This window comes from Micrasema longulum, unplaced genomic scaffold, assembly GCF_059751315.1.
Source record: "Micrasema longulum isolate JH-2025_06_02 unplaced genomic scaffold, ASM5975131v1 h1tg001230l, whole genome shotgun sequence".
In the NCBI taxonomy this organism is placed as follows: domain Eukaryota; kingdom Metazoa; phylum Arthropoda; class Insecta; order Trichoptera; family Brachycentridae; genus Micrasema; species Micrasema longulum.
Genome location: NW_028278417.1, coordinates 332,848 through 359,040, shown reverse-complemented (window position 1 = coordinate 359,040; position 26,193 = coordinate 332,848). Strand labels below are relative to the sequence as shown.

General features: G+C 32.9%; 1 protein-coding gene across 1 annotated transcript in view; it reads right to left on the bottom strand.

Moving 5' to 3' along the window:
- Ser (protein serrate) overlaps positions 1-26,193 on the bottom strand; it is a 428,305-nt gene that overhangs the window by 118,052 nt on the left and 284,060 nt on the right. The window contains exons 3-5 of the mRNA XM_088234339.1: positions 7,096-7,150; positions 2,748-3,008; positions 547-607 (exon numbers count right to left, since the gene is read on the bottom strand). Coding sequence (XP_088090465.1) covers positions 547-607; positions 2,748-3,008; positions 7,096-7,150 — 377 coding nt within the window. The remainder of the gene's footprint in view (positions 1-546; positions 608-2,747; positions 3,009-7,095; positions 7,151-26,193) is intronic.

Genomic DNA, 26,193 nt, shown 5'->3' with positions numbered 1-26,193 from the left:
CTTTAAATACTGGTTTATTTAGGGATCTAAAGAGAACATGGGCCGATGGCCGGTAATCGATAAATGGTCAGTGGCGCGGTAAGCGGCCGTATTTCAGTGTTGTCACTGCACAAAGGAATTAATTACGTCTAACACAAGCACGGAAGCACGCACTCTCCACTCGATTCTGCGGTTTAATTGAATTTTTAGTGCGGAATTATGCCGGGAATTCTCCTCGACCTGTGCACACTTCTGCAACAGGTACCGCGATGTTTCGGTACTAACTTGCCAGGTGAGATTACCTGTAGGGACACTTTCACGGCATAATATCGCTACATTGAACCGTAAAGAAGGTTCACTCGATTAAAGAGTATTACTTTGTGCGCTTTTGGCTGTGAAATGCGAAGGTAGCGACATTCCGATTACCTGCTTCTTGCCAAACTTAACTGGTTTGCGTTTATAATATAATTTAATTTAACGGATGGTTCCTTGTATGATATCGTAACATGTTGCATCGTGAAAAGCATTCAATATTCATTTTTAAATATTTTCATTTGAGGTACTTACTCGCATTCTCCGGATCTATCACATTTTCCATGAACGGGATGACATCCGGGTTTGCAGACAGCTAAAAGAAATAAAACAGATTACTATTATATATCTCCCTTATTATTCACCAATAGTGGGTGTAAATAATATTTATTCAAATATGGCAAAAAATCTAGGTCCCCAAACATAACCTGACGTTTTTAAAGGGGCATTGTTCATTAGCAAAATTTAACTTTATAAAGAAACGAATTTTTTTTGGATTTTAAATCCATAAAATTTTGGCTAAAATCGGCAAAAAAAATATTTTATTTTGTTTAGTTTCACAACTGTACTGTGCAGTAGTTTCTTATTTTGTTGAACATTGTTATAAAAAAGTTATTTCAAAGTACACTACACAACAAAAAAAAGTATCTATAACGAGAAATCTCATGGTATCTATTAAACCAGGTTTTTGTTATTCGCGATATTTGACGGAAAATTAATTTGTATGCTAATAGGTGAATGCAAAATAAGGCTGTGTTGTACCAGGCGAGTAGTGCTGACAGGAGGTGGGTCGGGTGTCGCACTTGTCAGCGCGGTAATTGCGTGTCGTGTTCTATGCGGTAAGCCACGTTACTTGGGAGGACAGCGCGCATCAACCGGCACCGCCCCATGCTAGATACACAAACATCGTATCCAGGACGAACCAATGATTTTAAGAAAATTCAAATAAGGTTGTCTAAGTAATGCTGAATATTGTTGGTTGTTCCACAAAAGACGGAAGTGACCGAAGATTCAGTACAGAGTAGCACAAAGCCTACAAAGAAACCAGGGCTACAGACGGAGACAGTTGACGACACTTCCCGAATAAGCGCTATCAAAGAGATGTCGCACTTATCAGGAGAACAGCAAATCAAGAAGGGGCAACACGGTAGAGCCGGAGTAATGAGGCTTACGCTCCGGTCACGATCCCGACCAACAAATGCGGAATTAATTTAAATTAAAGCGATACGCTGGTACGTAAATATTCCTCCCGAACACATAGTCTTTATACAAGTATGCGCTCCTGATCACGTTGGAAGCTTTCGACTCTCACATCTGCATTTCAACCATCCCTATAACATTTTCCAACTATTTGCTGTCGCGCCTTGAATAATTTATTACCGCCGTTTTGTATTAATAGGATTTAATTGCTTCAGATTGAACTTATCGCCACTTTACACGAGACAATCTAAATGGAATAAACACCTACATGGAACAAATTAATAATATAATAGATACAAGATAGATACTACGTATATTATAGAAAGTGGACAGTAAACTCAGCGTAACATCTAAATCTAAACCCGAAAAAAAAATTTTACGAGCCTGATATATTTTTGACCTAACAAAATGGCTTTGTTATACGATGATTATTTAATTTGTGGCATTATACCTTTCAATCTGTCTAATAAAAAAGCGACAAATGCATATTTCGTGCTCGCGGATAGTGGAGCCTATATTCATTAGGCGGATAATCGCTTAATGGACGAATCATTCAATATTCGTGCGGCGCATTGTACCAGGAGACCAGATCTGATGAGACGATACTGTTCTCCTTACACGGTGATTACATCCCGTAGCTGAACGGAATTACACGGACGGGGAAGCAGATTATACTGGGAGGTCGGCGAAGAGGATTACTTCACAGACCAATCAACACATTCGGGAAGAGGTAATGGTCTTGAAATAAGATTCAGAACATCGATCAAATAAACATTAGATAGTCAGATTTGTGTAGTTTTATTATTGCTGACTTTTTAGAATGTGAAATAATGGGGTGATTTAAATCAAAATCAACAAAAAAGTGCTCCCCGCCCCCCACGACAGACACCTTCGTCCAGATTCTGCTGCTGGTGAGTTTTCAGTTTTAAAATGTGGTCTTTGAAATCTTTGGTTCTGATTGTGACGACGAACTTGCACAGTTTGAACAAGTTCGTTAAATAACTTAAGACTCAAGATATTCCCATCCCAGTTTAAGTAAATATTGCAGGGAATACCGGAATCAAACCCGAAACTTTGTGCATGGTAGCCACATCTCGAGGAAGATTTTTCACAAAATGTAATTCAATCAAATAATATTACTATGCTATTAATAAATAACAATAGAGTATAATAATTTAGATGACACTTCCAGTCCTTTTAAAATGATTATAATTTCATTTAAAATGAATAAATATTTAAAAATTAGTTTCATTCACCTTTTTCGCACGTGTCTCCTCTCCAGCCCGGTAGACACTTTTTATCTCCATCCGGTCCACACGTGTGGTGGCCGAAGGCGTCGTCTCTGGGTCTGCAGAACTTTGTGCACGTGGCATTGTAATAGTTGGGGTCACAGCGGACCCGCACCCGGTATGCTATCCTGGAACCGCCAGAGCCTCCTCGCCATTCCAGAGTATGCCACTCGGCAGAAGGAACGATGATACCAGAGTAATTGGCTTCCTCGATCAGGTGACTCTCTTCTGTGAAGAAAAAAAAAAAAATTAAATAAAAGAAAGTTTAATAAAAATAATGTTAAATACGTTTTGATAATAATATAAAACATATTTTGTTTGTCCCTAAATTAATAAATTTAATTTTGAAAGAATATTTTTTACTTTATTTCTTCTTTAGTATTCATATATACTCATATACTCTTTATTTAATTTTTGTACTTTTATTTATTTATTTATTAACGGACATTGTCCATGTATACAATTTATAAGGTTTAAATATTACAATAAAAGAATAGTTTAAAACATTTAAAGAAAAAAGAAAGAAGCATTGACAAACATAAGGGACATCGAGACAAGATCTGGACTATTTATTTAGTGCTCGTTTAAATCGTTGTAAACTTAAACCAAAAAAGTCCAGATCCTGTCTTGAGTTAACAATACGACAAAGGCGGGTCATTGGAGAATTTAGGGAATAGTTTGTTCTATGCTGATCGATGAACAGTACTTCATTGTTTCTCAATCTACGAGTCGGAATATTGAATTTTACTTGTCCCAGTAATGATGGAACATCGATTATACCATTTAGTATGCCGAACATATATATGTAGTCAATATTAGGTCTACGTTTTTGTAGACTAGAAATATTTAACATTGACTCTATTTCAGCATAAGAATAATTATCTCTCTCTAGTCCAAGCATCCACGCTATTTTTCGAAGCAAGCGATGTTGGACTGATTCAATGTGATTTATGCGATTGACATAGAATGGAGACCAGACCACTGAGGCATATTCAAGAAGAGGGCGAACAGTTGAGCAATAAAGAGTTTTGATTGTACGGACATTAGTAAAATCAGAGGATATTCTGTTAATGAAGCCAAGTAATTTCAGTGATTTATTTTATCACTCATTACTTTTTAAACTATTTTAAATAAATAAGAAAGAGTAGACTTTGTTATGATAACCGTTTTTTTCGATCATTATTGTATTTTATTGGTAAAAAAATTAATAACCCAATCCGCAAAGCCTCGATTTTAGAGCCTTGCTGGATGATATGGAAAATACACCACAATGCCCAGACCCATTAAGAAAAAAACCTTTCTTGGATCTTTTTCTTTCAGCTGGCAGAAATAAAACCCGCGACGCGTGTTTCGCTGTCGGCCGCTTAACCAACTGCGCCACGGCGGAGTCTATCAAGGGAGATGGTGACCTTTTTGAAGAAGGGAATATGGAAGTCTAGGCATTTACAGGGCTCATGACCTGTTATTGGCTAGTTGAAGTGATTATTGTGTAAAATTCACTTTTTTTTCATTTCGATTCCATTCTTCCACCCAGTGGAAGTTCCATTCGTATAAATATCTACATATATTTATATTATGTCCTTTAGAAATAAGCGCTTTATCTCTGTCAACAAAAATAACCTCAAATGATTTGATGAAGAATAAATATATTTTTTTACAATATTCGCTTTTTTACCATGATTGAAATCAAGCGGTTTTTAATATTGTTTTTTTGGCTTTATAATTATTTTTACTGACGGGGTATAATTATTATTGTATAGATACGTAAATACAATAATTATTCATAAATTCACCATTGATTTCTTAGCATTTTTTCATTACTCTAAGTAATGAAAGCTATATCAAATAATGTTAAATGCGTTCTCAATGAGGAAATTAAGTGCTACAGAAAATTGGACATAAAAAATGTTTTATTAAAGGCGGTGAAAATAAGAGCAAATATTTGTACGGCGAAGTATCTCGAAAATGGATAAAGAATTATTTTTTTTTTATAAAAATGAATTACTTTGAATTTGAATGAAAAACTTTAGTAGATATTATTTAATATTTAATTTTTAAGTAAAACATTTCAGCTCAACACAGGTTTTTACTCAAAGTTTAAATATGTTCAACCCAATGAAATGGAATTTTTGTATTTGAATAAATAAATAAAATAACGTTACAAGTTTTCGGAATCAACCAACAATAGTGTAGTGATAGATTTCCAATTTTCGGAAAGCTAACTTACCAATCGGCAGAATTCACCGACAGAACTGACGTCACTGGCGGAGTAATTTCAAAATTACAAAACTTAAATTTACTTTATTTGATAGTTTATCAAAAAATATTTTTTAAAAAAAACCACTTCATCATTACACGTTTTTCAAACATCTCGCAATATTTCCACTGAGAAATATTTATGTATTACATGATAATTAATTGATGTTATCAAAGAGTTATTGCAAATCTGCGTTTGCGGATACAGAAATGCATTACGAATAGAGAAAATAGGAGAATAATAACTCACGGAGCTGTTATTTAGATGCAATAATATTATTATTAGTTAAAATCACATCGATGACTCCATTATTGTTGGAAATGCACAACTGGTACAGAAGCCGCCCATTTATAAAGATTATTAGCGCGCGAAGCAAAGCGTATTGTACGACAAAGGATTATGGAATGGACGCGAGTAGTAAGGACTGTTTATTTGGATTTATTGCGAGGACAGACGACCGGAAAATGAACTTAATACCACAGGGCAAGATGTCCCATAAATAAACCCCATACTCGCCAATATGCGAATGGACACATCGTGGACATTGTTATGACAACGCGTCGTATTTATGGCCACACCGTTTTTATAAAGGCCAAAAAATAAAAATTATCGTGATTTGTGTTAAACCTCGACAATCGGCTTAGTTCGAATTACTTACTCCCAAATATATATCGCAATGAAAAATACATAGTCAGCTACACTGTCTTAACAAACAAGCTATAATAATTATTTAGAAATGTTTTTTTAAATTTTATTTTTAATAATCTTGTCCAATAAACAATACATCAATAAAAAAAACATTCTTTGTGGTACGCAATTTTACGTTTATCAAAAAAACTATTTCATGGAAAGTCATCCAAAGTTTGATATACAACATTCTAAAAAACCGTGCATTTAAGTATTGTATTCGGACCAACTCTCAACCAAATCCATATCTACCTTCCCGTCTTTCCTAGCGCACTCCACGCAACAATAATTCTACGTGTACCGGAAACAACATTATTATTTGCATTATTCCATCTGCCAGTCTAGGGCACCTAACTATGCACAACGCTCTTTCCTCTATCGTTCTTGCTCAAACTATAATTCTTTTTTTCATCTATTGATATATTTAACATGCCTCTTAATTAATTTTTAAATAAATTAAGACTCATTCTATCTGGCTGCGATACGCTCTCACTCGCTTTTTAATGATGCTCACGCTTACACACACCTGAACACTTACTCTCATACAAATACACACAAACGCACCCTTACACTTAGTTTTATACACACAAACACACCCCTTTACATATATATATATATACGCACGGACACATTTTAACCATAATTTGATTTGTGTGATTTTCATTTAGAAATTTTACTGGTCTATCTTTAAACAATATCTTTATGATGTAATTTAATCATCGTTGACTGCATGTTTCAAGAAAATATTTTTAAAAAAATTGCAGTACTAATCTACCGTCAAACAAGTGAAGTTGCTTAAGAAATCATTCATCAAACTAGCTGTGCCAGCGTCTCATGATCTCCAGCTTCACCAGCCAGGTTCCAACCTAACTTCAACCTGCAACCTTCCTTCCCCAACAATGCAGTCCATTATTCTAATTTTCCCCCTCCTAGAACGAGGTATTCTACACACCTCGTCCATTTCTCAACATATTGAATTTAATACTATCGAAATCTCAACAAAATTTAAAACAATTTAACCATAAGACTGATTATCTTATTTTCCTGGGGTCCTTAAGTACACAGAGGTGGGAGCTTTGAGAACTGGGTCATTTTGGAATTTCGAAGCCTCTGTCAGGCTGAGGACCCTGGGCTCGTCCCACATGCCCTTATGAAAAAGATGGCCTTGATGATGAGTGCATTAATTTAACACATTGTTTAGAGATGACTAATACTATTTACAGGTAAAATAAATTACGTGCAATTTAAATGAAAATAAAACGAGCTCTTTGAGTTTATTTTTAACATAAAGTTATCATATCTATTGACAGTTAGAAAGTATACAATTTTAAAGATACTAGTGGTTAATTAGGGATGTAAAGCATATCTTACCAGGGTCAGTAGAGTTGTAGTCATCAATGGCTTGCAGAATGAGCGTGAATGATCTCTGAAAAAAAGAAAATAATGTCATCAGAAAATCAATGAACTATGAACTGTACACAACAATAAAAATAACGGAATATTACTTAATATAACAATATATGTTTTTAATCCATATGGAAATTCACGTAGATAAGCTGAATAAAAGTATAAATCATTGAACACAGCTAATAGAATAAACACTTTGCTAGAATAAACCTTTTTGAAACTTATTGATAGATGCAAGTTCAAATGATGAAATATGTAAACACATTTTATGGGAATGTGATGCTTTATTTTACAAAAGATGCTGAATCTTCGGGAGGATATTACCGTTTAAACATGAGGATGTAAAAGTGTATTCATCTTTCTAATGGCCCGATACATCAAGAACCAGGGCCCGTATTACAATGGAAAGTCAACATTTATCTTCAATTTTATCTACATAGTAAAGTTATGTTTTCAGTATGAAAAATAGATCAAATATAGGTTTTTTTTCTGAACGTGTTCAATTATAGGTTACTGACTGAGATACTTTAAATTTTCATCCAAATATACACATTTTCGAACAAATCGAGTCTATACAACACCGTTTTCTATAAAAAAGGCATGGTTGCTCGGATTGCAAAGGGGTAATTATTCCTATTTTACAATAGAGCATCCCTTAATTTGTCTTCATTGGAAAAACGAAGAACTGAGATGGACCTTATTTGCGTATTAAAAATACTTAATACTATAAGTGATGTCCCATTTCTGATGCAATCAATTTCTTTTCATGTTTCCAACCATGTCACCAGAAGTCAAGATCTGTTGACAGCTTTAGATTGAAAGCGTTTTAATGATTATTATTTATAGGTACGATTCGTTGGAATTAAAGAAACCGGAATAATAAAAGAATACAAATAAATTTATTAGACAAATTGAAACGGAAAATATTCGATTACTGTAAGGCGACTTGTCGAAAAGCGATCACCTCTGTTTTGGAAGAACACAATGGCGATTGGCAGACAAAAGGTCCGATACGATATTCGTCAGACAGCGGCCAAAACACGGCTAGATGTGTAGCGAGATGGCCGCCAGATAGTGCGATATCTCGGTAACCAACAGTGAGATACCATCGCCGCCATTGTCCCACGCGGCCTGTAATAACCGATACCCGGCGGAAAAATGCTCGATGGAACGTGGCGCTTTTCACGCCGCCATCTTGACAGATTTATTAGAAAATTAGGAGTAATCATACTACATATGACATAATTAAATATTACCAAACTCATTTATAGAGATATATGTTATTTTTCTCTCCAATTTCTCTCCGATAATGGGCACTACTTATCATATTATTTGTTTTGAATTGAGAAAAAATTCAACTAAACATTTTTTACCAACCCGTTCCTTTGATGTACCCGGTGTTGCAAATTGCACATAATTAATTAATATCTCGGCAACTATAGTTACCAAGATTTTTTGTAACCTCCAAGTAAAATAAACTTAAAACATAAGAAAAAAAATATGTTTCACATATTTAGGTAAATTAGATGTTTTTAATAAATATATTGACCATAAGGATCTCCAAAAATGACTAAATATCGAGCACCCTGATACAAACTTATAAAACATTCATTCGATAGAAACAGATGTCATCTTATTAGATAACTAAGCAAAATACACATATAATTTTTGATTGAGTCATTATCAGGCGATCATTTCCTAACCTCAGGTTACCACACAGAGATTCTGAGGAGTTTTTTCACACAGAATGTTGAAGATAAAAAATAACCACTTAAACACTTTACTGAAATTTACACGGTTTACAAATTTGGTTACCTTTTTTCGCATGAAGAAAACGCAAAATTCACATCGAAAAAAAGGTACTTAGAGAGCTAAAATTAATATTTAAAGAGTTGACTTAGTGATTTTATATGATAAATAATAAAACTTAATATTTTCTTTGTGTAAAATCACTAATTGTGATTCAACACAAAGAAAATGTTTGGTTACTATCATTAAATTATAAATATTAAAATATTTTTTTCGTTGAGAAAGCCGACACACAATAAGCCATTTTACTTGTTTTGAGCTGTTTTCCTAGTTCACATGAGAAGGTGTTTAATCATATGAATAAAACAACATTTATAATGAAGAGTATTATAATTAGTTTCGTACATAAACGTATAATGAAATTTATATTCCATAATAAAAAAAGCAAATAAATTTGGTAAATATTTTAAATTTTTATGAATGTTTGAGTTGAGTTAAACGAAACCATAAAAATATCAACATTTTTAAAATTTATTAAAAAAATATTTTTTTTTTTAATATAAAAGAAATATTTGCGTTCTTATGATTTATCCAAATATTTAATTTTGAGGGCCATTTTCAACGAGTTGTAAATAACTCACTATTAGAAAATGGAATCAAGTTGGGGTAGAGTGGGATTCGAACCACAGACCTTTGGTCCGTGAGTCCGAGACACTAGCCACAGGACCACAACCCGATCATTAATTCTGTAGATACATCCAACAATCAATTATTATACACAAAGTAAAATTACTAAAGGTCTTCCATTATTGAATCGAGTTTAATTCATTATATTATATCAGAATTCTATAACTACCTGCAGACATGCATATCCCGGGTACATGCACATCACACGCAAATATAAAGAAAGAAAGAGAAAAAGCCAGAAAACAGGTTCACTCGCTCGCACCCACTACTTCATATTTACACCAAATACTTAATCAAGAGATAATCACGTACATGGAGGTATAAATCTTATGCAGAAATACAAAATTACCTCAACGTTAGGTATCGACGAAGTTAAGAGAACGCGCGAAACTTATGATAAGGAAGAGTGCCGGCTACAAGTTCCTCTCGCAATTTTCACACGAAGTCTCTATACACCCGGGTTAAACTTGAGCCCGCCATTCGAACATTGTTTGAGAGAGAGCTTTATCGGCGGATTCGATCTCGAAAATGTTTGAGCGCTGTTTTTGTTACCTGCAGCGTATTTATTGCGGCCGTACCGCTGTTCTCTTGTAAGTATCGGGCGAGTATGTTGGCGAAGAAGTCTTACACCGATTGAAAAGTTTCCGATGCGATTATTATACGAGCGGGTAATACTTAGATGAAATGTCACGATCGATAAAATAATTGAAAGCTAGCAAAATCTGCACTATTACGAATAATCTGTTATATATTCGGGTTAACAGTAAATACACAGTGTCTGGGAGCGCCATATTGGATTGTTATTTTGTGTCAATGGCACTTGTTGCTAACATTTGGAATAAAACCAAAAAAAAAAACACATTACCAATTTACTGAAAGGTTTTGAAAATCACAATCTTTTAGGTATGTAACACAGAACTTGGAAAAAGAAATACCGTTTGGTCGTAGGTACATTTTCTTTAGTAATAAATACCAGGGCGTTATTCGATCGAGGAGGTCATCTATTGTAAATCTAACCAGATGAGCGAGCAATCCTGGATTGCGGTACTGATAGCTCCTACTAGACACGAACCCCGCCCGTCGGTCTATCCGTGGCTCAGTGGCACACGTGATCGGCTCATCACTCACGAGTTACGGGTTCGGATCCCGCTCGTGATTGTCGGCAATGTTCCGGAATGCACGACGAACACGCTGTGTTGGGTGCCGTACTCCTTCAGCTATCGGGAGCGCAGAATAAACGAGATGGTATCGGGAATGGAAAATCGTTTTATGAGAAATTATTTCTTTTATGTATACTACATACCGAGCGATACTCGAAACTAAAAACATGGATTTATTTTACACAAAATTAATAAAATATAATATTCTAAAATTAATGAGCTTATCAGAGTTAATTTTATTTTTTTAATACCTACTTAAACGAATATTTTTTTAATGATAAATCCAAGCAGTGTTAAATTTCACAGACCAGCACTGTTGTGAACAGCTCAAATATTTTTTTACATGGAATAAAAAATAAATGCACATTAAAATAATATAATTGAGACAACGACAGATGATACGTGAAGTCAGGTTTATTCTGTCTACCCGGAATGCATGAAGAGGTCATAGGTTTGTTAGCGCGAATTCCACCCTCAGAAGATCGTGTTCGTTCCGTGACGCCCGCATACCTGATGTTGATATGTGTTCCTGGTAATTTTCTATGTTCAACACAATGCACTTATTTGTTATGAAGGGATCATAAACGACTTAGACGCCAAATTTTAATAATCATAAAAAAAAAATCGAGAATTAATTTGCATTATTCCTCAAAATAAGCATGCATTCGTGAATCTATCTTTGTGTGGTCGAAGCTTTTGATAAACGTTTTAAAAACCTTTTACTAAAAAAAATAAGAGTTCAAACCGGTTAAAAACTGTTCGTTGGCCAGAGTAGAGATTATGTTTAATGAAGACTGTAGCACATAATCACCAGGGTAGTATTACAAACTAATATTTATTCTCACAGCCCTGAAATCAGTATTAAGCGTAAAACTATTAAAATGGAATTAACATTCTTATTTACAGCAATTAGAAACTGGAAAAATATGCAATTTTAAAAATCTTAGTGTTTATAAAAACGCTTTTTCATTTCCAAATGAAAAGGCGTCTTTAACAAAAAATAGCTTTTAATATTATATTAAAAAATATCTAAAATAATATTGAAATAAGTTTAATACTGAATAGCCTTTCTCAAAATATTATGTTAAAAAATTACAGTAAATAAAATTTACATATAAATTATACTATTCTTAATTTAAAACACTGTCTAATGTATCATAAAATGTAAAAAATTGTATTGCTTTTTAGAGAAGTTGATTAATTATATCTCTCACTTTTTATTTAATTAGGTACTCCGAAAATATAATGTATCATTGCGGCGAGACTAGGAAATAGCTTAGTAATAAAGAAGTTCAGCCCTACGGGAAATTCGATATAAAAATGTATTCTTAAAATTAAAGTATTAAATTATATAGCGAAGTTTCTTGAAAATATACGAAAAAGATAATAAAATAGATTTCATTAAAAAGGAAATACTTTGACTAGTTCTTTCGAATCAACCAATGATAAGAGAGTTGTAGATTTTCGGTTAAAGGAAAGCTAACTGACCAATCCGCAGAACTCATCGAGAAGAAGGGGACTTGAGACGTCACATGCGAAGTGATTTCGAAAATGCAAAACTTTAAAAAATTATAACTCTGATAATACGATACATAAAAATTTCGAAAAATAAAATATGTTGAGGTTAGTTTCAGTCTTAAAAAACTTTTTTTTTAAAACCACTGAACTTCCTTATTGAGTATACAAAATTAAGTAACGCAAAATATTTATTGCAACAGAGACGGAAAACATTTAGGAGAAGGGAATATGGAAGTCTAAATTTTTCCTCAAATCTTCGACCCGTTGACTTTTGTGAAGCAAAACTGCTTTAACTCTCGTGGGGCTGTGATGACGCATTATACATACGATACAAGACTTGAATATCTCTCTTATTCTTTAAAATGATGAAGTTATATTTTTTTAAATCTTCAAATGGACATTTTAACATCCGATTTGGGAAGTAAAATTTATATAAATGTGCTGGATTTCAATATAAAAAATATTTAACCTTGCTGCCCGAAGAATCATGTCCGTAAATACAGCAATACATCTGTATTGGAGGGCGCACGAAGATAGAACACATAAAAAGGAAGACAGAGACGCTGTTCTGTAGCCGCCGTAGCTGGTGTTGTGTGAAACAAATGCAGTCGGTTGTTGACAGTGATGGGGGTGATTTATGAGCGGCGAATTTATGATTTTTTTTTGCTATAACAGGGCTAAATTAAATTAATTATGGAAAAAGAATTAATAAACTGAGTATCTCCATGTTTTTTTTTTCAAATGTCTGAGCTTTCGAATATTCCGTGTTTTGCTTGTGGTAACACGATGTTACATCACCGCGCGCAAAGGGATTATTTACCACGGTATTTTAAGAGTTAAATACGTGGGTGAGATTCATTTGAAATTATTCCACCCAAAAGTTATATTTATTTTTTTTTATTTTTATGCCAGTTAGTTAATTTTACGTCAGCTAGGGAGGTTTCCTTTTGAGATGTAATATTTTTCAATCCTGACAGTTCCCTATGGAGTGAAATTCAGTTTTGTCAACTTACTGTTTCAATAAAATATTTTATTTTATATAAACAATAAGTTAAGTATGTTCTTTATTGACGCAGTTCGCACGATATTTGAAAATTCATGTGATGAATATCAAAAAGATGAAGTAATCGACAATTTTATTGCCAACTCGTTTTTGTGGTAAAATTCTTGTAAACTCGTTGCAGGTTATGTAATAATAATAAAATATTGTGGCGTTTGTGACCATTTTTTAACAAAGACTCCAATAAAACGCTAAAATATTCCGCTCTTATTTCCTTTTGATATTCAATATAATGTTCATGTGTATTTGATCAAACGACGCAACGACATTGCAACACGATCCCGTAAAAACACTTGAGAAATGGGCCAATAAAGAAAAATGGTTTGGCGGTCTTTTAAAACGAAATATTTTATTGAAGCAAATAATAAAATGAACCATATTTCGAGTTTGTCCAAATTTCTATATATAATGACAGAATTCACCATTTGAATATTTATTATATTAACATATTACAACAGAGATGGAGAACAATTTAGAGTAGAGAATGTAGAAGTCTGAAATCGAAGTAATAATTTACTCCCGTTTATTCTACTCTACTCTTACTCAAATGAAAGACATAACCCCCACAATACATCACATAAAAATAATATAATAACTAGATCCTCAACACATAGACAACTTAAACAAATACAAACTAATACAACTTTCGGACAAAGGGATTTTGAGTATTATTCAATTAAAACCTATAACCTACGTCCACTATCTATTAAAACAATTAGTAACGAGAAAATGTTTAAAAAGGCTATAAAAAATGGATAGTGGAGCTAGGTAGAAGTAAAATGGATTGTCTCATTCGCCTATACCAATATTGAATCAACTGCTCCACAAGTGTATAGCTTAAATTAGGTTTTTGTTATTTTCATTGTGTGTTTTGTAATATAAATAATATAGATGTACTAAATACCTTGTTTTTAAAACTGTCAATATCTGTTAATTATTTTTGTTTTTTAGGTTAGTCTTCTTTGTTTATTCTCAAATGTGATTTATTGCCTTTTTAAACATTTTCTCATTACTAATTGTTTTAATAGATAGTGGAAGTAGGTTATAGATTTTAATTTAATAATACTCAAAATCCCATTTAAGAACCAAAATTTATTTATAAGTAATTCAAAAAGATCAAGTCAAAGAAGGAATCGTGGGTTAGAAATACCACATTGTAAATCGAGGCTCGCACAGAGACATGCATATTTTATAGGCCCAAAAATTTTAAATTCCTTTTTTACTGATAATATTTCATTGATGACAAACTTTCAAAATTTTCATTCTTTTAAAAAACATGCACTATCCTGAATTCAAACTAATGATATGAACTCTTTTTTTCTATGATTTATTTTGTTGCCCTACTTTAATGATAAGGAATATTTTTGTGTTTTTTTTTAATATATTTTTTATTTCATTTTTTAATTACTATAAAAAAATCATATTATCTTTTGCAGAATGTCTTATTTTTTCTTTCTTATGTTACTCATAAATATTATAACTGTCCATTATATATTATAGGAGCAAAAATTCATTAACATTTTCTTGTATACCCACGAACAGGCCATGCCTTTGTGAGATTTTTTTGTTTACTATTAATATATATTTCATTTTTATGTAATTATGCCTAATTTTTTTAATATTCTGTTCTATCATTTATGTTTATTGTAATTTTTTTTTTTTTTAAGGTCGTGAGTATTCGGATTATTTACTGTTTGTTGTAAAATATGCTACAATACAGTATTTTTATCTAGCGATAAAAGTAAAGCGTATGCATGTGAATGCAATTTAGTTGTACCTGGTCAAGCGGTTGGTGTATTGGTAACGAAGTCAGTGGAGAGTTGAGACAATGACTTGACGAAGGATTTCTGAGAAAGATTTTGGATAAATATTAAGTTATGCAGTTCACATCCCAATGATCGAAAGGGGAAATGATAGCATCAGAGATATTGTTCAAAATAACTTAAGACAATTTTTGACATGTTGTTTTTTCAAGTGATGAATTAATCAATATCAAACTATTCTCGAGGGCTGGAAAAAATATCTTTAAATTAAATATTTGAATGCGGAATCTGGAAGTTTCATAAAAAGATTTCTAACAAAGTCATTCTGTGAATGGGTGTAGTCAGATAAAATATAAATAAATTATACGATTTTGCCATTTTAAAAGGACGTCCTTTCAAATTTGCGCTATAAAAAAAAATATATTTACAAAAGAAATATTTTCTAAGATATTTATGACAAAAATGTATTTCAAAAATTTTTTTTTCATCATAATTCCCTTTCCGCGCCTAATGGTGCATAGAAAACTGCACTGGTACACCAATCGCAGCGTATCTGATCACTTTTGTTACATGAAGGTAAGATGACCAGTCTTACGCGTCAGGTACCAGCCCAGGGACTATGAAATGTTATGGCATGAAAACGCTGTTTCAAGTAAATGTTTCATATCAACCATGTCGGGATTCGACCCCGAGACCTCTTGCATGATAGGCAAACGCGCTGACTGTTACAACACGAGGAGAGAACTTTTATGAAACTAAAATATTAACAAATAAAAACAGATATGGAGAACATTTTAGAGAAGGAAATATGCAAGTCTAGGTATTTACAGGGCTTATAATCTTTAAATTTATTGCAACACAGAGGAATAACATTATTGAGAAGTCTGTCGCTGGATGGTTTAATTGGACACTTTACACATTCACCATATAAGGTATGCTTGAACATCCATATTTTTTCAATTCATCCATCTGTTGAGCTGCGTCTACTAACATTTGAGCAAACTCATTGAAATTTTATTTTTTAAATAAAAATATGTTTTCGCATAGGGTGGCGTGCAATAACACTATTCAATAATTTCATCTCCATATTATAAATTCAGATTCACGTCTAAGATTTTCCTAATCGCACTGTCATCATTAAATTCTATAGGAAAATCGCATCTTAATAGAATGTTTCAATAATACCTGTATGCGATTATATATCAATTCAATGCACCTGTTACAGGATATAATCTTGTAGGAATATCTTATTTTTGCCAACTTATTGAAAGGCAAACAGAAAATAACCCTTTTATTAAATTACAGAATGTACGACATTAACATTAAGATGTTTTTATCAAAGATGCTTATCAAAGGGATGCGGAATAAAACATAATTACGTTAAATGCTGTCTTTGTTTTGTATCAAAATTTGTATTACCCGTCCTTCATTTATATTGTAATTTGCAATGAACTTTCACTAAAAAACTTTAATGTTCTATAAAGGCATTTTTATTTGAACGATTTAAATTTTCAGTTAGATTATTTTATTTCTTTTTTTACACGAACGAAATGAAAGCCTGAAAAATGCGGTGTACGTACTAAATTTCGGTGCAGGAGATATTTATAGGAAAATATAATATATTTTTATAAAGGACTATATTATAACGCATTATCATTTATTTTAAATTTTTTGGATGCATTCTTACATAAAACACGTATGTAATCGATGAAAGTCACAACTTCTTCGTGTTGTAAAACGGAATATTTAAATGATCAAAGGCGATCGAACGAATCTGTTTGATTGAACAGTTCCTTGTTTGTATAGACGTGTTGAATAATAACATTTTTGTTTTTCTTTCCTTCGAGACCACAAATTTGCCATAAATCTTTCGGACACTGGAATGGGTCATCCGTATGGATTTATGCACTCCGGATACATTTCATTAATTTAATGGTACAAAGCCGGCGTTCGAGAAAAATCAATAAAATATTATATTTATGGTGAAATTGATTATTCTGATTTTAACTTCCTCCTGAAAAAGTATGATAGTAATTATTTTAAAATTAATTTACTGGAATTATTCATCAAAGTGACAGAAAGTTACGAAATATATTTGTTTTGGTATATGCACTTTTTTATGCACAAGTATAGTGATTGGCGTATTCGCCTACGACGCTTGAGGTCCCGGGTTCGATTCCTAGGAGAGTCGACATGAAATATTTGTTTTTAAAGGTGATTTTACACGAAAGTATTTCATAGCACCTGGACTGGAACCCAAAGCGTAAGACTGATCTCCTTACCCTGTAATAGATGATCGAGATACGATGCATTTAATTTAAGAATGCAGTATTCTATGCACCATCGTGTGCAGATAAGGATTTGATTTAATTCAATTCAATTCATTTATTTTAATATAACATATACATAACAAAAATACCTTTAATACGTACATATAATAAAAAAGAAAAAAAATACATGAAAGAGATTCATGTCAAAGTAGTAGGAGAATCCTGCTCCGGAAAACCCCTTTGGATAAATGGAGCAGATCAATATCCAGAGCGATTTTGTTTAGCATAGCGGTAGCCCTTCCAACAGGCATAACCATCGGCAGGTTGGTTCTGTATATCGGAATCAACAAAACAATCTATGATGACGCTGTCTTAGGTAATTATCAGGAACATACAAACCAATGCTCATTTTAATCTCAGGATTATCGACTATACCGCGCAACAATCGATAAAAATGTGTAGTCAAATACACATTCCTTCTAGTTTCTAAACTGTTGTAGCCAAGCATACCCTGAAGAAACTCGGTCGGATAGAGCCAAGGATAATACCCGCACTCTCTCATGTAGAGATATCTCAGAAACTTCTTTTGGATTTTCTCTATCATAAGAGAGTACTTCAGTTATGAAGATGGCGACAAAAAACTAAAAATAAATTAATACGAATGTTATTGATAGGACAATTTACACTAACTAATTGCAAGTGATGATCCTGTGAATTCCTTTTTGGATTAAAAATCTGAAATATCTTTGACCCTGAACAATAAATATTTTCGTAGAATAGAATCCTCTCTTACAGTACACCACCAACACATGTTTTCAATAATTTGTCCAGATCTGTTTCATTGAAATATTGCGTATTGTATCTCTTTCGACATAATTTTTAAAGATAATATTTCGTTATACATAAATTGAAGAAGCTTGTATAGCTTGAAAATAAGTGATTTTAAACAAATTTGTTTTAATTTATTTCAACAAATGAAAAATCTTAATTGTAAAAAAGAACATCTAAGCGTTTTGAAGGCGAGGTTATTTTGTGAAGGGATATTTAGAATCTCTCAGCAATGCTAGATCCGGTTTACGAACGATGAGGAATTACCAGCCACGATTCCATACTGTGACATGTAACCGGGAAGCTTTATTACGTCGGAAGATCATTTTTCAATTAAGATTGCCTCAGTTTCAATAAATCCGACTTGCTTCATTCAGCCGCGTACATTAAATTAAAAACGACACATTAATTAATAGTATCCGCGCTCGTAAATACTTGTATAAGATTTAAAAGCTTTGCTTACAGTGAAAACTAATCTCGTATAGAAGGCGTCAGGGTCAGTACGTGGTCCAGAAATTAATAAATGGTTGCTTGACCATTTAAATAATAAAAATTGTGTGCAATCACACAATCACCCTAACATATTGGTAGTTTGAAATGATAATTATTTTAATTATATTGTTTTTGGTTTTCGTGTGGCGGCCATATTTGTTTTACTAGGCGCAGAAGTTTTCGCAATCAGGGTTTGTGGAAACTTTTATATCTCAGGCCCTATTTCTTCTATCAACATTAAGCTAGAAACAGTTTTAACAATATTTTGAGTTTGTCCAAATTTTTGCAGACAAGGACTGGATTCGGCTCCCTGGGGAGCTGTTAATTATAACATATTATATCAGAGACGAAGAACATTTTAGATAAGGTAATATAGAAGTCTAGGCATCTACAGGGTATATGAGCTGTCATTGACTGGTTTAAGTGGCCATTTTACACACTGTGTAACATTCACCATTCTGCCATATTTGAAAAAACATATATGCTGTATGGCTGTTAAGAAGTGTTTTCAGCTAAATGTAACTTTAAAGGATAAAATTCCAGCCGAAATTCTTAGCTATCATTTGTAAAAATCCGCATTTTCACGGGAAAGATTTTGCAAGAAAGAAATAAGTACATAACTAAAAACTTTTTTTACAAGTTTGGAATTAGTTGTGTTTACAAACAAACACCAGATCCAGCGTATTTCGAACACCTGTTACATGAAGGTTAGGTGATCAGTCTAACGCTCCAAGTACCAGTCCAGAAACAGTTAAAATTGCAGTGTTAAACTACCTTTAAAACAAACATTTAATTTCGAACCTGCCAGGAATCGATCCAGAAACTTCAAGCATGGTAGGCAAATACGCCAATCACTACATTACGGGGCTGACTTATCTCCACTCGATTTCCTTGATAAGGATTTTTGCGTGAGAGTAGCCTTCGAGTCGAAAATACTCGTCCAGGGTTCTGGTTCTGTAACGTACTGAACTCTATTCTTTATCTGCCAGGACATAGACAAAAAGTGAAAGAATCCACTGAAAAATAAAAGTTACTGCGCAGCAAGATTTAAAAAAAATAAAATTTTTGGCGTGCATACTTTAAGCAGTGGGATGAAAGAAGTGGAAATGAAGATAATGCAGTCTTTATAAAGTGAAAACTATAAAGTGTACTTACGTATTTCAAAAATAACATTTGAATAAGTCGTGCTTCAGAAGTGAGGTTATTTTTAATTGCAGTACCGTTTGCTGGTGACTCACGAAGCCAAGAAGTATCTCCCGCCACGCTTGTGCTAGATCTATCGACCCGTATGAAATGATCCACGAAAGATCGAGAAAAGACAATGACAGATTGTAGAAACGATCGGTAGCTTCAAAAAACGAAATTCTAATAATTCATTCCCTTCCCAGCCGTGATCGATAACTCCCAAACGAAATATTGACTGGAGTCTGAAGAAAAGTCACGATTTCAGCGTATGAATTTTACGCAGAAGTATTTTGTATGTGTCGCGGGACCGTGAAGTCAAAATGAATTTTTAAACAGAACGGAATCACGCGGAAACAATTTAATGTTTTAATATGTGACAAGAGGTGGAATCCAAAATGGAGAACTGACAGAAGCGAGATGTATTTCTTCTGGTTACGATTGTGAAGCCGCGATCGCCATTCCAACGCTTATTTTTCAGAATCGATCATTAATAATGTTACAATGCTAAATTTATTGACTACTTAGGTACGTAAAATAATATTTTACCGTGTGAAAAGAGTTGTGGAACTCTTGTTTCTAATTTGTAGCGTGTCGTTTTTATTAACCTGTTTAGCTTTCTGTAAAACAACACGTAGTAAACAAATCATATCACTTTTATGAGATAAGCAGTAAAAACAAAAATAACAGTTAATAGGGCCTGTTGTATCACTTAAATTTAAGATGAAAAAGTACTTAATTGATCGTTGTATTTTGGTCGAAATGGGCTGTTATGTCTCACATTTTTATTTAATTGGCTTTATCGATTATTTGACAAACTATCTTAATTTCTTTCTGCAACTTGTTCTAAGGGCCAGTTGTACCAAAAACGCTATGTTAAATTATTTAATAAAGTTTAAAGTAAAATAATTGTGTTGGTGGATATCAAAATCGGTAAAATCAATTTTCGGTAAAAAATGATGTTTTGAAAATAATAGGATTACGCAGGTTGTTATATCTAAAGTGGAAAGATCCAGCGTTTTACTAAAGTAATTCAAGTTTTTAATTTCATGTCAAAATCGGCAACACTCATACCATGTTTTATTTCAAAACTAGTAATATCCGATGTGGCCAAGCAGAGTGGCGCATTTGTTCAATATGGCCGCTAGTTTCCATTTGACAGAGAGCATGTGATGACTCATTGCTTTTAAATTTGTTAAATTTCATTTAATTTTATTTTTAATGACATAATAAGTATTGACAACCCTTACATAGACGAGAAATGACCGAATCAATCAAAATTTGTTACATTTATTATTTAATTTCTTCAAAACTAGTTGAATTATTATATCAATCTTGGTTAAATCCAAAATAAATTTTTATTTTTTATGGATACTGTTTAATCTGTTATTATTTCATTTATATAAAATACATTTAAATCACCGTAGCATCGAGATTTTGTCTTTTTAATAAATTAATCGAATTTGCGATAATCCGTTACAGAAAAACGTTGTTTCTGAAAAATCTTTCTGTCAGGATTTAACCAATTTTGATAATAACCGACACAATTGTTGCGGTTACGTTAAAATGGGCTGTTTTATCTCATTTTTTTCGTGCAACTTTTTTTATCCATTTTGACGAAAATGCAAAGATTATTTAAAACACCTTTAAAGTTAAATTTTGTGACGTTATGATGTCACATAAGTCAACATAAAATACAAGACTTGATATACGTGCATGGCTTTTTTAAAAATAATGAAGTCGTATTTTGCTATTAAATACCTAAATTATATAATTATTTTTATAAATGACGGAAAACAGTCATAGCATACAACTAACATCTACATACGGTATTTTTATGATTTTAAATACATGTATTTCAAAATATCTTGTCTTACACATTACAACATCACCATTTGCAAAGTGATTTTAAGGTACGGTCGCTTATGAGTTTAATAATTGTATCGAATATTTGAGTGAGTAATATGGATTGTACTATTAATTTCTCGATATATATCGGAAAAAACATAATAAAATATATTTGCCTCAGAGGCAGACGGATGCAAATCCAAACGTCAAATGTTCAACAATAGCCTAAAGAATGTACTTTTTCTAAGTAATTTCTAATAATTTATAGCATTCAATTGTATTTTCAGTATCTTAATACATTGGTTCATTCATTACAAGACTTACATTTTTTCAAAATCAATGGACATGATCATAAACTGGATACGAAAATCGAAATGTCATTTCTTCAAATTCTGGATTTGCATCCGTCTGCCTCTGAGGTACAGATATATTATAACAGTATAAAACTGCTTTAAGATTAAACAGCGCATTTTAGTAGAGTGGAAAGTACAAATAAGCTAATACAAAAAAAAACAATGCAGATGTGGGAGATAAAAGGAAATTAAATTCAAAGAGTTTGGTCACAGTTCAATGAGTCGCAGTCACTAATTTCAAATTGGGATTAACTGTAACAATTAGAGAGGGTCGATCTAACTGTACCTTTGAAAGAAGAGCATGACAGAGCAGTAAATACAGCATGCACATGTACATATATTGTATATATTACATGTGTATTTATCTCATTTCTGACCAATAGACTCCACTAAACACACATGTGTCTTTTTTCCCTGGAAAAAGGGTGCGTAGATAATTTTTGATCAAACGAAAGACAATGTTTTTTTTTAATGTTTGAAAGTGCAAAAAGTCAACATAAAAAAGTTTAAAAAAAAGAAGAAAAACAAGCTCCATCTCTTATCACGATTACTTGCGTGTTTTTTTTTTGCACCACAACAGGCCAGGAGGGCTAATTACAGTGGTGAATTATATCACAGAACATCCAGACTTGGGAAAAATCACATTTTAATTTTTGTGTTTTCGCCGGAAATCGAACCCGGAACCTTCCGTGCGTGAGTCAAGCGTTTCGACCACTACACCACGGAAGCCGCTTATATAACGTGTGAGCTTATCTACTGTTATTTCTGCTTTTTTGTTGTTATTTTGTATTTTTTCTGTACATTCGAACCGTGCTACGCATTTTATGAAACGATAATGTCAGATCGGTCAGCAACCCAAATGTGCTCCAAAGAGAAAGAGCAGATAGATTGACGCTGAGTGTTTAAGTCTGGAAGGTGTTCCTATCTGGGCATGTGCTTTTAGGAGAGAAGTACGAACACTTTTGCATCTAGTTATAAAAGGTAAAATAGAGGGTCGACGAGGTATAAACAGGAGGCAAATCTCCTGGCTCTGGGACATACGAGATTGGACGGAGATTAAAACAGTCGAGACGCTGTATAGAGCTGCCCAAGACAGGGACACATACTCTCAAGTGACAGTCGACGTCAGGCGGACCTGACATGATACATAAAGAAGAAGATGCGATTGTTTATTTAAATTCAGAATTGTAAAAAATATTTACCAAAATTTAATTGTCGGTAGACCAAACTATCCTTCAGAGGTTGCAATACATTATTTAAGATAGCAAAAACGTGTTTTTATATTACGGCTTTTCAGTATTTGACGGTTTATTTGTGATACGTGTGATTAAAAACGACCCAAAATTAATATTTTTTATTTCGACTTAATTAAATAAAAACCCTTGTAAAAAAATATGAATGCACATGACACGTGAGATTAATTATTATGGTTTAAAAAACAACCCCCTGCCTTTTGGAATGAATCATCTGATAAGATAAAGGAAATTTAGCGGAGATAATATACAGAGGGGTGGTTATTGTCCATTACCCTATTAGTTTATTAATTGTTTGATATTCAGGTGTACATAAATTATAAATTAGGGGCTAAAATAGTTTAGTTACTATAATGGGCGTATCAAGATTTTAACTAGAAACCTGAAACTAAATGTGTGTACTGTTGATGGATTTAAATAAAAAAAAGTTTTTTGTAAAAATTATTTATATTTTTGAGGAGGGTGTATGAAAGCCTGGTTACGATTTTTATGAATTTAGATAAACTCTCCAGGGGGTGAAATCCAGTACTTATCTACACACGTTTGGCCGTGCTAAAATAATGATGCTTTTTTTCGTGTAATGCCATTTCGCGTGGTCATGTATATTTTCCTTGGCTTCTTTTTGTTCAACCTCTAATTTCTTATATCTTGTTCAAGCATTATTTGATCATCTATTTGGTCAGCCATCTTGGCGGAATCTTCTCTCTGTTTTTGACTACATATTTGCCAGATTTGCATGTTCTTTGGGTTTTTACTCCGTCAATCGCCAATCTATGATGCATTCGTCATATTATGATCTGTGAAGTTTCTTAGAGGAAATTAATAGATATTAATTTCAATGAATGATAATTCAGATACTATAACTACGCACCTATTAAGTTTGTGTAAAATCACTAAAACAAATTTGAATTGCCGGCTGATTTCAAAACATGACGGTTCCTTTCTCAAGGCTGAAAATAAACTAACAATAAATACAACAATGTTTGAGTATGTCCAAATGCTTGCAGACTGGCTGGATTTCCTCCCTAGGGAGTTATTCATATTTAAATTTATTTCAACGGAGAGGGAAGATATTTTTGAGAAAGGAACATGTAAGTCAAGGCATTAACAGGGCTTATGACCTGTCATTGGCTGGTTTAAGTGACCTCAAACCAAAAAAGTCCAGATCTTGTCTTGAGTTAACAATACGACAAAGGCGGGTCATTTGAGAATTAGCCCATAGTTTGTTCTATGCTGATCGATGAACAGTACTTCATTGTTTCTCAACCTACGAGTCGGAATATAGTATTTTACTTGTCCCAGTAATGATGGAACATCGATTATACCATTTAGTATGCCGAACATAAATATGGAATCAATATTAGTTCTACGTTTTTGTAGACTAAAAATATTTAACATTGACTATATCAGCATAAGAATAATTACCTCTCTCTAGTCCGAGCATCCACGCTACTTTTCGAAGCAAGCGATGTTGGACCGATTCAATGTGATTTATGCGATTGACATATAATGGAGACCAGACCACGGAGGCATATTAAAGAAGAGGGGGAAGAGGAAGAGGTAAATGTTATGTCTATGTTCGTATTTATAATAGGGAAATATTACATACTACGAATACCGATAAAAATATATGAAATAGATTTAGAATATTTAATTGCATTTTAAAGAGATTTCGGAGAAATATTTTTATACATAACTTTAAAAAGAAATTTAAAAAAAAATTCGTAGACTCTAATTACTTTAAAAATGCAGAAAAGTGATATTTCCCTATTACAGTGGTATTTAATTTATTTATATTCAAGACAAGAATATTTTTTTACTCTTACGTACATTTATTGTGAAAACTATCAGACCTTTCGCTTGACAAGAAATAAGTATTTATTCCATCTGCCAGTCTGTAGCACTAACTATGCACAACACTCAATCCTCTTTCGTTCTTGCTCTAACTATAATGTTTTGTTTTCATATATTTATATATTTTACATGCCCCTTAATTTATTTAAAAATAAATTAAGACTTATTATTTCTGGCTGCTATACGATCCCACTTAGTATTTAATGATGCACACTCCTGAACACTTATTTCCACACTAATATACCTAAACACACATCTTCACTTACTCTCATACAAATACACAGAAACACATCTTTTTGTTGTAACACAATTTAATAATATGTATTATTTTTATTTAGAAACTTTGCTGGTCTGTCTTTAAACTGTATTTTAAAATAATGTTATTCCATCATTGTCGACTGTTTGTTTCTTTAAAATAAATAAATAAATATGTATAACCTTACTTTTTTAAGAGCTTTGATTTGACACATTGTTGATAATGGACATTTTCTGTTCGAGAAAAGGCTTACAAGGGATCAAAGGGCGTTCAAGATGGAAAACTTAGTAGAATCGACCGTCTATTAATATGAAGCGGACCCAATCACTTTGAGCCCCGCCTTCCGAATCCCCCCCACAAGAGACCGAAGTAAAGTGGGGTAGTTTAAATAACATCAATATTATTAGAAATGTGCAGCTGTGACGAGCTTTTCAGTTCAGAGGTCTGTTTTAGCTGGTGTTTTCTAACGCTTGTGGTAGTCGGGAAGATAGGTTTTCAGTTCAGATAGAAACAGACTCACGACTTGGCTATAAAGCAGTCCGAGAGGTAAACTTGGTGTATTATTACAAGAAAAGTTGATGCGGTAAAGGCGGCGGTGGATGCTGATACACTGAAGTGATAGCCTATTGTTCAAACACTAAAATTGTAATTAACTCTGAACCCGAGGCCTTTTGATTAATTTAAGAAGCTTCTCTGGAAATATGAATGACTGAAGTAATCTCAACTCTACATACAGTTGCTTTTAATTTTGAATCAGATATACCTATCTAAATTAGTTGCAACAGAGAG